The 15,358-nt window shown below is 40.2% G+C and overlaps 1 protein-coding gene and 1 long non-coding RNA gene across 3 annotated transcripts; one reads left to right on the top strand and one right to left on the bottom strand.

Annotated features, from left to right (window-relative positions):
- Nucleotides 1-9,208: 9,208 nt before the first annotated feature.
- LOC311595922 lies at nucleotides 9,209-11,775 on the bottom strand. 2 transcript variants are annotated; one of them, XR_014778618.1, is made up of 3 exons: nucleotides 11,652-11,775; nucleotides 10,797-11,023; nucleotides 9,209-9,439 (listed from the first exon to the last, which is right to left on the bottom strand). It is a non-coding gene; the product is annotated as an uncharacterized lncRNA (long non-coding RNA). The 2 variants fall into 2 exon arrangements; XR_014778619.1 differs by having other exon boundaries at nucleotides 10,797-11,073; nucleotides 11,652-11,760.
- A 421-nt stretch (nucleotides 11,776-12,196) lies between these two features.
- On the top strand, nucleotides 12,197-13,721 carry LOC311595685 (heat shock transcription factor, Y-linked-like). The gene has a single exon (XM_084778642.1). The coding sequence runs from the start codon at nucleotides 12,300-12,302 to the stop codon at nucleotides 13,464-13,466; it is 1,167 nt and encodes a 388-aa protein (XP_084634768.1). The 5' UTR covers nucleotides 12,197-12,299; the 3' UTR covers nucleotides 13,467-13,721.
- Nucleotides 13,722-15,358: the final 1,637 nt, after the last annotated feature.

The following is a 15,358-nucleotide window of genomic DNA, read 5'->3' as shown; positions in this document are numbered from 1 at the left end:
GTTTTGAGATCCTTTCAAAGATATGTTCATTGAAAAGTAAAGACCATTTTCTTTTATTAATTCCTTTTTAAATAATTAATTCACGTTCCATCACACTTGTCATCCCCTCGCTCGTATTCCGCAAAGCTGCCCTGCAAAGGGGAAGTGATCAAATCATGGGTGGCAGAGTCCATGTCAGAGGTGGTCCCTGACTAGTCCTCTTACTAGGCATCATGGAGAATGAGCTGCCCATTGGCTACATCTGAACAGAGGGTCTACGTTCTCTGCTTGTACTGTCCTTGGCTGGTGCATGAGTTTCTTCAGCCCCCTCCCAGATCCAGATTTGCTGGCTTTGGTGGTCTCCTTGTAGGGCTCCTGAACATTCTGGGTACTTCTATCCCCCCACTCTTCCATACAATTCTCAGTACTCTGCCCAGAGTTTGGCTGTGAGTTTTAGCATCTGTTTTAATCTCCTGCTGGGGAGTCTTTCAGAGGACATCTATGTTGGGTTAATATCCACTTCTAAGTGAGTATATACCATGTGTGTCTTTCTGGGTCTGGGTTACCTCACTGAGGATGGTTCTTTTCTAGTTCCATCCATTTGCCTGCAAATTTTATGATTTCTTTGTTTTTAACAGCTGAGGAATATCTATTGTGTAAATGTACTCGAGTTTCTTTATTCTTTGGTTGAGGGACATCTAAGTTGTTTCCAGATTCTGGCTATTATGAATAAAGCCACTATGAACATAGTTGAGTGAATATCCTTGCTGTATGGTGGAACATCTTTTGAGTATATGTCCAGCAGTGGTATATCTGGGTCTTGGGGTAGAGCTGTTCCCAGTTTTTTAAGATAGTGCCAGATTGATTCCCAAAGTGATTGTACAAATTTGCACTCCCACCACCAACGGAGGAGTGATCCCCTTTCTTCACATCCTTGCCAGCATGTGCTGTCACTTGAGTTTTTGATCTTAGCCATTCTGACAGGTGTAAGATGGAATCTCAGTGTCATTTTGATTTGCATTTCCCCAATGACTAAGGATGTTGAACATTTCTTTAAGTGCTTTTCAGCAATTTGATATTCCTCTGTTGAAAATTCTGTTTAGCTCTGCATCTCATTTTTAAATTGGGTTATTTGGTTGTTGGTGTTTAGTTTCTTGAGTTCTTTTTGATATTAGCTTTTTTTGGATGTAAGATTGCTGGAGATCTTTCCCCAGTCTGTAGCCTTTTGTTTTCTTCTGTTGACAATGTTCTTTGCTTTACAGAAGGCTTTTGGTTTCAAGAGGTCCTATTTATTAATTGTTGAGCTTAGAGTCTGAGCTGTTGGTATTCTGTTCAGGAAGTTGTCTCCTGTGCAAAGGAATTTAAGGCTCTTCTTCACTTTTTCTTCTAACAGATTTAGTGTGTCTGGTTTTATGTGGAGGCCTTTAATACACTTGGACTTTAGCTTTGTGCAGAGTGATAAATATGGATTTATTTGCATTTTCTACATGTAGACAGCCAGTTAGACCAGCACCATTTGTTGAAGATGCTATCATTTTTTTCTTTTTTCATTGTATGATTTTGGCTTCTTTGTAAAAATCAAGTGTCCATAGGTGTGTGGGTTTATTTCTGGGTCTTTGATAGATTCTTTTGATGAACCAGCCTATTTCCATGCCAGTACCATGCAGTTTTTATTACCATTGCTCTATGGTACAGCTTGAGATTAAGAATGGAGATTCTTCTGAAATATCTTTTATTGTAGAGGATTGTTTTAGCTATCCTGGGTTTTTTTTTTCCACATGAAGTTGAGAATTGATCTCTCAAAGTCTGTAAAGAATTGTGTAGATATTTTCGTAGGGATTGCATTGAATCTGTAGATAGCTTTTGTAAGATGGCCATCAAGAGGAGACACCGTGGTGTAAGACACAAGTGAGTCTGACCTCAGGTCACCTGGCTAATCCACAGGAGCCATTCCTATTGCCATTTTAAAAACCAGCATTGAAGCCGGGCGTGGTGGTGCGCGCCTTTAATCCCAGCACTCGGGAGGCAGAGGCAGGCGGATTGCTGTGAGTTCAAGGCCAGCCTGGTCTACAAAGTGAGTCCAGGATGGCCAAGGCTACATAGAGAAACTCTGTCTCGAAAAACAAAAACAAAAAAACCAAAAAACAAACAAACGAAAAAACCAACCAACCAACCAAACAAACAAAAACCAGCATTGATTTTCCTGAGGTTTTGTTAAAGGAGGACTTGATTCAGGAGTGAACTGAGTTCTAGGCTAACCTGTGCTACACAGAGACACTGTTTCCCAAGGGGAAAGGGCATGATGTACCCCGAAACTATAAACGTTAAACTTCTTTGCTGCCAGTTTGACCTCTCACTAAGAATTTTGGCTCTTGTCTGCTTTTTGTTATATTAATCATGGGGTGGGCTTTTTCTATGCAGTTTAAGAATCAAGACCAAAAATTTGAAACCCAGTCAACAGTCATAGTCCTGCTTATGATCTCTCACCACAAATTATCTGTTAGGCAGAGGGGAAGCACTTCGCTCTATCTTTTGTGCATAGGAAGGTTTCCCTTCATTTAACCTTCCTGAAAGACAGGGTGGCAATCATTCTGGGGGTGGGTGGGCGTTATGCTGCTACTCAAGCCATTGCTCAAGTCAGTGGGTGGCCTTCTAGTGTGTACATTCCATCCTCCTGGTGGTTGAGGGGTTCAGGGCGGGAAAGGTCCTCTGAGGAGGCTGGAGCTACCTCTGAGATGAGATTCCGAAATTAGATGAAAGGGCTCCCATCCTAGCAACCCTCAAAAAATACATAGAAACACATCTGTCCCTTATTTTTTCAGCTTGCTTTATGGTGAGTCACTCAAGTTCTTAAAACCATACAATTACACATGCTAACAGCAGGGGAAAGAGCAGATAATGAACCTGGCAGGGGTAATTTAACCAAACCATGCATGTCCATGGTTTATATCAATAAGAGAGGCTTAGGAATTATTTTAAGATATGTATGCATACATATATGCACACATGCATACACAAAGTACCCAGACAAAAGTGCTATAAAATTGTGTGTACACATTCAAACACACACACACACAAACACACACACACACACATACATACACACGCATGCACACGCAGAGAATCTACTGCCTCTAGTATGTTCAAAGGAGAATGTAAATTTTTTTAAAATTTAAAACTGTGTGGTCATAGACATAGAATAAGAGGTAGAATTCAGTCTTATGGCCTAGGCTATATCATACTCTCATTGTTTGATAAAGAAGCATTTCTTTCTGTGAGGATTATAATTAAGGAAATTTAACAGTTCAAGAACCAAGGAATACTGATAGTATCTAGAGCATTGGTTTCTTAAAGAAAATAAATAGGCTAAATCATTCTGTATACACTCTTTTTCATGACACTGTTTTACTTGCTAAATTCCCACTACATATTATATAGTTTAGTACATACAAGTATATGTACATTACACACACACACACATACACACACACACACACACACACACACACACACACACACACGTTTGTAATTTGTTCTGAAGCCAAGGTTTGAAAAAATAGAGTCTAAAATATGATGGAAGATTATCTATATGCTGTGAACAAACGAAGCTGTGGAACTCAATATAGGCACGCTATCTCTTGGGAGAAGCAGTCCACGCAGCGCTGGGTCCCTGGGTGACCTTTCAAGGCACACGACTCTTCAGATGTCAGTCGGAGACACTTGGAAGTGTGCAGAAGACCCTAGCTGCCTAACGTGTCAGAGTTTGACATTTATTTTCGTGTGTGTTCATATGCATTTGTGTACATGTGTGTGTGTGAGAGACTGCATGTTGTGTGTACGTGTATATGGAGGTCAGAGGACAGTCTCGGGTGTTTTTCCTCAGACATTATCCACTTTTACTCCTGAGAAAGGGCTCCTTACTGGTCTGGAGCCTGGTAACTAGGTTAGGCAGGCTTGCCAGTGAGCACCATGGGCTTGCCAGCCTTCGTATCCTCAGTACGCAGGTTACAGTGTGCTCCATCATGCCTGATTTCACAATTTTTATTTTATTTTATTTTATATTTTCTTGTGTGTGTGTGTGTGTGTGTGTGTGTGTGTGTGTGTGTGTGTGTCTGCCTGATGTGGTTATATAAGGATGTTGGATTCACTGAAGCTGGCGTTACAGATCTTTGTGAAATGCCCAATGTTGGTTCTGGTCCTCTTGAAGAGCAGTGAGACTTCGTAACCAGGGAACCATCCTCCCCAACATCAACAGACCCCCTGCACTTAAATGTGAGTTCTGTGGGTCCAACTCAGTTCTCATGCTTGCAAAATAAGCACTCTCTGATTGAGCACCTCCCCAAATCCTAGTGTTTACTCTTACAAAAATACTTCTCTCAGTATTTTTGTTTAAATCATCAATCACTATAGGAGAAGTAATTAAATTCTTGATTTTTCAATGACTATGATTATTTTTGCACTTAAAACTTCATTTTAAGGTCATATGTTTTAAAACAGTTGACAAAAATCTAAAACGCTAAAACCCTTACTTCACACAGTTGCTACTGCCTTTCCTTAAAGCCTACCACATTCTCAACTTCTTTATCTCATTTCTTCATTCTTGTTCAATATATTAAAATGGTGTATTCATGTTATCTTTTTTTACCTGGAACTCTTTTGGGCATGAGTCCCAGACCTACGAGACACTACACATTTATATATGAGCCTATTATGCATATATATGCAAGTTGTATACACACACAAACACACTATACTTCACCTTTTAACAATCGTAGAAAATTATTGTTCTGAAGTTGCTCACCTACATCCAGTATTGATATAATTGCATTCAAACACATGCAATTGTATAATACATTGATTCTAGAATATTTTAAGTCATATTCTTGCACCAAAATATAATAAAGATCTTAGTTTAGTGACACCTTTAAAGTCAAAGTATTTTTATTAATTTCCCAATCAAAAGTTGAATGAATAATAAGTTAGGTGGGGTACAGGGCAGAATGTTCAGAGAAAGACACTATGCATGAATTTGCATTCAGGACACATTAAAAATGGATCTACTCTAGAGCATCATATCCTAGATATATTTTATTTTAAACATAGTCCCTAGTTTCAACAAGTTCTCCATGTGGTACATTTAATTGATACTTTTCCTTTGGCACTTCTGCTTTAAGTGTTTGTGACAGAGATAGATGAAAGGTTAATTAAAATGCTACAAACATTCTGAGCTCATGATAGTTTCAAGCTCCAATTCTGGCCTATTCAGCTAACACACAGTTTCTCCAGACTGAGTGGTCTCATGGTAAGGATGGTGGCCCCATCCAGTCGGTCCTTAGGGGAAGATGTCTGTCTTCTTTGGTCTTTGCTCTTATGAGATACGATACCCTAGTTTCTTGTACAACTGAGGACACTGCTGTCTTCTGGTTTGGTTATCTCAGCTCCAAAGACCTCTAAAGTTTATTGCCATGTAGACTATTCATGGATCCTGCACAACATGGCCATGTCCCTCCTCAATGACAACCAAATACTCCCACTTCAGTCTTAGATGATGAAACAGAATTCTGGATGGCTCTTCATCACCTTTGCCACATAGTCTAAGCAAGTGATAATCCCACCTTTGCCAAGCACATGGCTTGAAGCAAAGAGCAGGTCACAGAGCATCACCTTCCAATTTGTTTTATGCAGAGGCAGAATCTCCCAATCAAAAGCCATCAATCCCACCCTGAAAAGGATCCTATCTTGTTTTAAGATGTTAATTTATTATAATTTATTTAGATTACATCCTGAATGTTATCCCATCTCTTGTATCTTTCCATCCCCACCCTCCTGTTGGCTCAATTTTCTTAACAATTATGCTTTATTATGAACTCACTGACAGAGTGTACCTCACTTACAACCCTACTAACTCAAACAATAGGAAAAGAAAAGGATATTAAAGAACACAATAATGAAACCTTAAGAATATCATTTCCGAGGATTGATTCTCCTGGCATAGTCAGCAGAATCCTAGCAAACCCACAATTCAACCAAGGTTGCTGCTGGAACCTGGAACAGCATCTGAGACTCAGAGACTCAGCTGGAGCCCAAAGCCTTGAAGCTTTCCCTTGAGCTGTTCTCTCTAGGAGCATCTGTGAAAGTGCAGGGACGAACAGCCAAAACAATCCCAAGTCCTCTCTCTCCAGCCTCTTGTTTTGGGCTCATATATATATATATATGAGTCCCATACCCACAAGACACTACACATTTATATATGAGCCTATTATGCATGCAAGTTGTACACACACACACATATACAAACACACTATACTTCACCTTTTAATAATCATAGAAAATTATTTCTTTTTGCTTCAAGCCATGTGTTTGGCAAAGGTGGGGTTATCACTTGCTTAGACTGTGTGGCAAAAGTGACGAAGAGAACTGTGAAGAATGAGCTGTCCATCGGCTAGAGCTGAACAGGGGGTCTAGGTTTAATGCATGTGTTGTCCTTGGTTTGTGCAGGACCCCCTGGGTCCTGATACTGCAGCCTTGATGGTCTCCTTGTGTGGTTCCTGAACCCTCTGGGTCTTTCTGTGCCCCTCCTCATTTAGAAAAGATTCTATCTTCAGAAATTCTGGCTTCTCTGTGAGTCTCCCTCACTCAAGATGTTGAAAGAGGTAGGTCAGTCTGGAATGGTCCTTCTAAACCTTCCGATGACTGGTTCCCATTCCTTAGAGATGCTGAGGGAGTTTTAATCTGAATCCTCAAATGTCCTCAATGGTAGCATAGGTGTAGAAGTGGGTATCTTCTTTAAAAAAGAAAAAGAAAAAAAAATAACAGTAACACCTAGGTTTCAAATCATCCCCAGCTCACGTTTGACAATCCTTCTGATAGCCCAAATACTATAAATTTAGTTGACGATAACAGAACAGATGGAAAAACATATGGCTTGTAGGTAGTGTGTGGTGGTTGGTATTTGCAGTACATTAGGGGAATTTATTTTATTTTGTCTCTTTCCTCGTGCAACTTTGTGATATTTCATCAAGTGAATTTTATATGTCTTTTGACTTATTTCTGAGGTAGTATTAAAGTCTTTGTGACTCGAGCTCACTATTTTAAAATAATTTGTACTATAACTTCTTCAAAGCACCACATTGAGTACATAGGAAAGACCTTCATTCAGGAAAACACCCCCTAGTTAACTGGCAATCTGTGGACAGAGAGTATATGTGTGTAAGAGGTGAACATTTACAGAGATGAATTCAAGCAAAGCTTATTGAAGATGGTTCATTTAAACTGAGGCATAGAACATGAGTCTAAAAGTGCATCCCAAACCCATAGGTCTAGATTTAATACTGATCTTGGTAACTTTACATTTTTCTAAAGAAAACTTGGTTAAAAAAAATCATATCTGCTCAGAGTACTATGTTTTCATCCTGTTAGATGAATAAGGGAAATTTAATGTACAGGGAAAAAAAGACATAAGCACATTTATTTATAAACAACTATCTGTTTGATTTGATTTTAATCTAGACAGTGGGCCTGGGAACCCGGTATCACTTAGATGTTTATCTGAATTGAAATGCAACTGCCTGTTGGCAATTTTGTAGCCTTAAAAAACCTAAGTATTTACTTTTTTTTTAATACAGGGGACAAGATGAAAAAAGACATTTCTCTCTAAAGGATGTCAGGGTAATGGCAGACTTACCAGCTGAACATACTGTAAATAAGTATGAAATCCCTTGAGCTGCTGAGTGCTTGACAGTATGCCTGTGTTGAAGTTACTTACTCTTGAATTCTTGTCAAATTTTCTTCTATCAGACTCTTTTAGTTTCTTTTTCTTTTTTTAAAAAATATATATTATTTATTTATTTATGTGAATACACTGTTTTGCCTGCATATACACCTGCAGGCCAGAAGAAGACATCAGATCACGTTATAGATGGTTGTGAGCCACCATGTGGTTGCTGGGAATTGAACTCAGGACTTCTGGAAGAGCAGTCAGTGCCCTTAACCTCTGAGCCATCTCTCCAACCTCTCAGTTTCTTCTTATGACATTCTGCCCTTTGCCTTGCCTCTGACAACAGTGTTTGGATCTCGTATTTCTGGTTATCTTTGGAAATGGAAGAAATTCTTTGGGATTTACTTGTGTTACTTCTCCATCTAGATGAATTTTATCAGAGTGCTTTGTTATCCATGGCTCAAGCTTATTTTCACGCGTACAAGATCCACTAAACTGGGCAAGAAGAGAAAGACAGGTAATAGTAAATTGATTCTCCCATAAACATTCATATGACAAGAATTTCAGACACTAACAATGGGCAAATAGCAGAATATTACATCTAGGCAAATTTTACACGTTGAGTTAAGACACATTCAGGCCTAACTTATTGCCAGTGTTTGCTTTGAATTATTATAAAAGGCCCAATCAGACATGTCTTTTACTTAAAAAGAAAGAAAGAAAGAAAGAAAGAAAGAAAAAGAAAAGAAAATAGATTTTCAGACCAGTTTCATTCTCTCAGTGCTTGGGAAGGTGCAAAGGTCTCATGTGTTTCTGCCTCTGTGCACATAACCTCTCTATCACTATTTTCCTTACTGGAAACCTGTATTTGTTACAGTTGATAAAAAATATGTGGCTAATGATTACCAACTAAGAATGGACAGTCTCTATTTGGTACTGCTTTGGGCTTGTACATCTAATTGCTTTGGAGAGATGTGTAAAGCCATTTGTCCACCACTGTGCTGTCGCCCAGGATGTTTTCACCATCCTGCACAGCCTCTCTGCACCCACCACTAAAACCACTCTTTTTGGTTTTTCTTCACCATCTCCACATTCGGAAGTTTTCAACAATGTCCGAATACCAGATACACTCACTCGCATCGGGATATGTTGTCAACTCCAAGCGATAAGGGTACATCTAGTGTTGGGAGAAACTGCCGAGCTATCTTGGCACATGGCTATAATATTTGGAATTCTCACCAGCAGCGGGAGGGTCCCAGATGTCCCTAACCCTTGCCATCGGCATCAGTGGGAAGCTGCATCACTGCCCCTGCACCCCCGGAGCCCTTCTATCATCGGTGGCCTCCAAGAAAGCTACAAGATGCACCATTGGCAGGAGAGTTGAGCTGTAGTCAGTGCTCTGCAGTGGGGGCCATGGTACTTCGTATGTAGTAGCTAGCTGGCCATTGCTGTTTTAATCTTAATTTTTCTGATGAAATACGCTGTAGTCTTTTTATATTTCTATTTGTCGTCTTTGTTTATTCATTGGTGAAGCGTCTGTTCGTTTTTTACACTGTTTTAAATTGGGCTTTTTCCCTATCGTTGGGTGTTGAGAGGTTTTGTTAGTCTTTTATTATACACATCTTTTTCAGGGTTTCCCCTCTAGTTTGTGGCTTATCGTGTCGTTGTCTTGCTTGGTTTTTGCAGGGATGAAGTCCAATTTATCAACTCTTTCTTTCATGGCCCATAAGTTTGGGGTTAGATCTGGGAAAAAAAATCGCCAATATTAAGGTCATTTAGATTTTTTTCAAGGTAAGTGTGTGTCCATATTTCCCCTCTCTCCTTCCCTCCCTCTCTCCTTTCCTCTCTCCATTTTTGGCACGATCAGTTCTTTAGGATGTCAAGTTGGTTCTGCATCTTTTATTGAAAAGATCCTGATTATTTAAGTCTTACAATTGTGCCACAGCATATTTAGTACTATTTACAGGCAAGCACTTTTGCTACTTACTTGGGTAAGTTTTGTGTTTTTTAAATAAAATAATGCTATCACAAAAAAGTAAAGCTAGTTGAGAATCTCTAAGTACTTGATTGACGCACACACACACACACACACACACACACACACACACACACACACACATATATATCTCAATATACATTAGAGCAGGCTGGCCTTGAACTCACAGAGATCCGCCTGCCTCTGGTCTCCCTGAGTGCTGGGATTAAAGGCGTGCACAAACACACCCGGCTGTACTTGCTATTTATTAAAGTTTATTCTTCTCTCATAAATTATATCCCGACCAGAGTTTCCCCTCCCTTCTCTCCTCCCAGCTCCTCCCCCACCTTCCCTTCTCCCCCACATTTCTTCCTTTTCTCCTCCTCCTCTTCCCCCCTCCTCCCCTCCTCCTCCTCCCTTCCTCCTTCTCCTCCATTTTCCAACAGAAACGAACAGGCCTCCCAGGGATATCCAGTGAACATGGCATAACAAATTACAGTAAGGACCAGGAACATACTCTTCATATCAAGGTTGAACGAGATAAATCAGTAGGAGGAAAGGAGTCCCAAAAGCCCCTGCTGCCACTGTTAGGAGGCCCCACAAAAACACCAAGCTAACAACCATAGTAGTATACAGCCTGTAACTCACATCGGTCCCCACCCCACCCCACCCCCTGCCCCGCCCCGCCATGTTATACCTTGCCTGGCATCATTGACTTGGCCTGAGCCTCCAGCCCAGAGAAAATTCCAGTCTGTTGTTCTGTTAAATTGTCACATAATTTCCCCATTCTCACGCTTAGTCCTTGTTTTTCAAAGATGTTCTTGGTTCCTATCTAATTCTCTTCCCCTTCCACTATCATCCGTTTTTTTCCTAGTCAGTAAACAGGAGCGGGTTAATTAATGTTTACCAGATGAGGTCGGGCCACCTTTAGGTTTATAGAAATTGCAGTAAGGCCACTGTCTGTAACCTGCTTAATTTTTTTGTGAATTGGTCTCATTTCAAGCCGCCTTCTAGATCGTCCCCCGGGAGTGAGGACTAGTTACTGCCTCATAGTTGCATAAGGTGATCCTCACGCAGCAACCCTTTTGACAAAAATGGCAGATTTGACTCCCTTGGGATACTGACCTTATTACAGGGTGTCTCATCGGTCCACTTGCCGGCTTGCCCACACCTGCTTTCTTCATGCTGCCGTGGCTACCAGCACCAAGTCATTTTTCAGATGAGATAGGCACCCACCACTCGGCTGGCTCCGGGCACCACTGCTGTGTTTGCTCTGAATATAATCTAACCGGAGCTAAGACGAGCCTTGTATTTTGAGCTAAGTCGATGTTAGGGGAGGAGGGCTTCCCTTTCTGAGAACCAGAGGGGGGATGGTGGGATCAGGAGGCGACAAGGGAGGAGGCTACAATCGGAATGTAGAGTGAACAAATCATAAAAAAATTAAAAAAATACACGTTTCCCTTTTCTTGCAAGTGTCATGAATTTGGTATGTGATTTGATTCATTTATTTCAGATCAAGAAGGTTTGGTTTTGGAGATTGCCTTTATAATTTACTTGACTTACACATAAAAGTATTTTTGTTATTTCAAAGTCAAAACACTGTTGAAAAAAAAAAAGGACAGGAAAAGGGAACAATGAAATATATATTGTAAGAATTAAAAGAAAAGAAGTACATTAACCAGGGTCTCACTTCTGCCCCACCTGCCTTACACTGTACTAAGGGTTATCTTTTTTTTTTTTATTAGTTTTGGCTTATATTGACACCATTTTCTCATGTTTGCAAATATAATCAAATATATGTATATGTACAGCTATTTATCCCCTTGTACATATATAAAATATGTCAAGAATTCAAGTATGCCAAGGTTGGAGAGCACATTATATATGAAAATATAGGCAAGTCAAGGCTGGAAAGATGGCTCGGAGCTTTAAAGTACTGGCTGGACTAGGGCAATTGTTAACAAGTAAACTGTCACTTACGCCTGTTGGGAGAGAGGAAATTGCTTTTCTCCACTGGAGTGACAGTGGGTAGGTCAACCACTGCAGGGTGGGCCTCATATTCATGAATAATTGACCAACACAGAATGGACTCCACAGCTCTTCTGTGTGCCTTTATTTGGTTACAGTTGGTTATTTTGTTTTCCTGGCTTTGGGGGGTGTTTGTTGTTATATTGGTTTTTTGCTCTTTTTTTTTTTTTTTTTTTTTTTTTTGAGAAAGAACTTAACAGTTGGGTGGGTGGGGAGGAGGGGATCTGGAAAGACATGGGGGAGGGGAAGAAGATAATCAAAATATATTTAAACTTTAAAGTTGTTTTTAAATAATATAAAGTCTAATTTAAAAAGGGGAGAGTGTCTTTAGGAGTGAGATTTTTGAAACCTTCAATAAGGAAGGGGCTACTCTTTTGCTTTCCTGGGAACATGTTTTCCCAGGACAAGAACACTTTTGGCACGTTCTTCAGTGAGCGCCAGGAGCCCTAAGTCACTTTGTGATGTCATAGCTATCAGATTGACTACTCTTATGATGTCATCACTTACTTACTTCTGCATAGGACTACTGAAGCCCCAATGAAAGCTGCAGAACACAAAGCCATTCAGATGGGAAGTCTATGTAAGTAAAGTGTACAGGATATGGCCGAGGCACCTGCAGAAGCGCTGGATGGTTGCCCTGCTGATCTACCAATGGGTTCAGAAGCCTCTTCCGGTCATCCTCTGTGTGGCAGCACAGGTCAGCAGGACTCAGACTTATGGGCTATTATTGAGGAAAGTGCCTTTCAGGTTTTGGCTCAGCGGTTCTTGATAAAGAGGCCACCTCATACCCTCTGTGCCTCGGAGCCAGATGAAGACACTAACTTGTTTTCTATGACCTTTCCCAGAAAACTTTGGAAAATAGTGGGAAGTGACAAATTTAAATCTATTTGGTGGGATGAAGAAGGGACTTACATAGTGATCAATGAAGAACTCTTCAAGAAGGAAGTGTTGGAAAGAAAGGCCCCCTTCAGAATATTTGAAACTGATAGCATGAAGAGTTTGGTTCGACAGCTTAATCTGTACGGATTTAGAAAGATGAGGCAGAATTTCCAGAGATCGGCTTCGCTCCCGGACTTTCTGGCTGAAGAAAAGGGAGTCTCTGCCTCATGTAAGCTGCAGTTCTACCAGAATCCCAACTTTCTGAGGGACTGTCCCCATCTTATAGAAAGAATGAAAAGAAGAATTGGGATTAAAACAGCTCCTCAGGGAGCTGCTGCCTCGCTTCCAGATTTTAAGAGCAGACATTTCTGTCCAGACCTGGGCACCATGGATGACCACAGTTTTGGTGTAGCTGTCCAAACAGGCAGGAGAAACCTGTTGTCTGGCCCTAGTATTTCAAATGTGTATCTGAGACAGAAGCCTTCAGTCGCCCAGGGAGGTCCTAATCCAAGAGGTGACTTTTCGCGTGCAACATCAGGTCCCTTCAGACCACCGAAAGAAATTCTAACACATCGGCCCACTCCCTTAAATGAGGTGTCCTCCCTTCACATGGACTCACAGAGGATGTACCCTCAAGCAAATGACAGCACTGTGAATTTCCTTCTAACCTCTGTTACTCAGAACCACAGGGATGTGCCTCACTTGTGGAACAGTTGTATTGAAATGCAGGCAGAGCCGTCTCCCTTTCCTCCTGGCTGTCCCCACTTCTCCTCCAGTTCATCTGCGTATTCTGACTCTAAGCCAGTAGGTGAACCCGAGTTAGTAATATACAAGGAAAAGGCAGCATCTACTGCGTTGGCGTCAGCATCAAATCATCCATCTTCCTGATGCCACCAGTTTTCTCGTTTCCAGCAATCTACTTGATTGCTTCTGAAAACATTTGGGATACCAGAGATTGGAAAGCATGTTGACCAACGTCTGGAGTGTACCTGAAATTATGATGATAGGACAATAAAACTCTATGTACATCTTTAAAAAAAAAAAAGAGTACTGGTTGGTCTTCTAGAGCTCCAGAGTTTGATTCTCAGCACCCACATGGGCATCTAGGAACTCTCTGGAACTCAGGTCCAGGGCATCTGGCTTCCATAGGGAGTGAATTCCAGTGGTGCACAGGCATGCATGCAGGCCAAACATCCACACACATAAAATAAAATACTCCTGACTTAAAAAAAAAGAAAAAATGCATTTATGTGTACAAGTAAACATTGGTAACTGTACAAATTATATCTGTGTATGCATATGTAGAATATACACATTATACACACACAAACATATGTAATGCATATTTGCTTTGCAAAAATTACTGCAAATTACCCATTTATCATATAGTCCTTTCCAGTTTTCTTTTATAAATGTACAGATGTACCATAGTTCAATTAGTTTTGGTCAGTGGGCACAAAGGCAACTTCTAATATCTTTTTTTGTTGTAGAGAGTATTGTAATGCACTTATAGCCTTGATTTTTTAATCTTTTGTCTTTGAGTGGTTTAGAGTCCTTAAGCTTTACAGTTTTTCCCTTTTTATCAGGAGAAGGAACAATCAATCACTATTCCTTTCAGGAAGAACTTGGGACTATTGTATTTATATATACATTTTTAGGTGGCCTCCATTTTTAACCTATTCTATATATTAAAAGCATACAGGCTGGAGTCATACCTAGTATGTGGATTTTCTATAGTTCACACATTTGGAGTGTTGTATATTTATGGTTCACTACGGTCATCCTCAGCTGTAATCTCTCAGTCATCTGTTTTTATGAGTCACGGTGGATGTCGTCCCGCATCCTCATTTTAATTGAGGAAATATTTAAGAATTGTCTTTGTATATGGTGCCGTGCAGGGTATAAAGCTGTGAACACTGTCTCTCACGATGCTCTGCTATATTGGGGGTTAGTCATGTGCCCTAAATAAATAAGGTGATTTGCACTTTTGAAAATCAGAGATTTTATCTGAAAAAAAAAAAGTAAGAATTGCTACTTTGAATGTTTCATGGGACTCTTGGAAGAAGCAAGCACAGTGATGAATGTGAAGTAGATTGCTGAAATATAAAGAGCCATAAAATCTATAGAACAGTTATTGTTATGGTCGTGGTATATGCTCTTAAGTGTTTTTCTATTATCTTCCTCAACAGACTCAGCTGTCTGGAAGTGGAGTCATTGCTCCTCTGATATTTCCTCAAAGCAGCTGCTAGAGAGGAACAGGCATGGAATTTATGGAACCTTTTGTTTTACCGAAGCACATACCAAGGGTCTCAAACTCGAATTTCTATAGAGGCTACACAGAGAATGTAAATAAGACCACAGCAAGAAGGAAGGAATTATAGCCTAACTGAGGACAGAACTCCCAGCCTACAGATGTTCAAACTAAAGTTCAGAAATCACCAGACAGTAAACAAATAGTGGGAACGGGTTGCCTTTAGCAGTCTGTGTACTTGCTGTAAGATGGGCTTTTTTTTTTTTTTTAAATCAGTGCTCTGTTTGGGAAAGGAGTCCTTTTCCTTCATATGACGGATAACCTTAACAATGTGGATATTGACAAACAGTCAAATCACCATAGAAATAGCTACCAAATGTGACAACAGTAGCAAAAACGTCTGTGATATGCTAAGCAAAACTAAAAGGCTCTAGGTTATATGTTGACTAGTAAATTTAAATTCGTGTGATTACCATATTATATCCTATGTTTTGATTTGTGAAATGTAGCGTGAGGTCTATCTGTATAG

This window comes from Acomys minous (genome assembly GCF_964271855.1).
Source record: "Acomys minous genome assembly, chromosome: 4".
Lineage (NCBI taxonomy): Eukaryota > Metazoa > Chordata > Mammalia > Rodentia > Muridae > Acomys > Acomys minous.
The sequence above is the reverse complement of the archived record's forward strand: the minus strand, read 5'-3'. Positions and strand labels throughout refer to the sequence as shown.

Excerpts from the sequence above, each read along its gene's own strand:
- LOC311595685 (XM_084778642.1), top strand. The coding sequence starts at position 12,300 with ATGGCCGAGGCACCTGCAGAAGCGCTGGATGGTTGCCCTGCTGATCTA.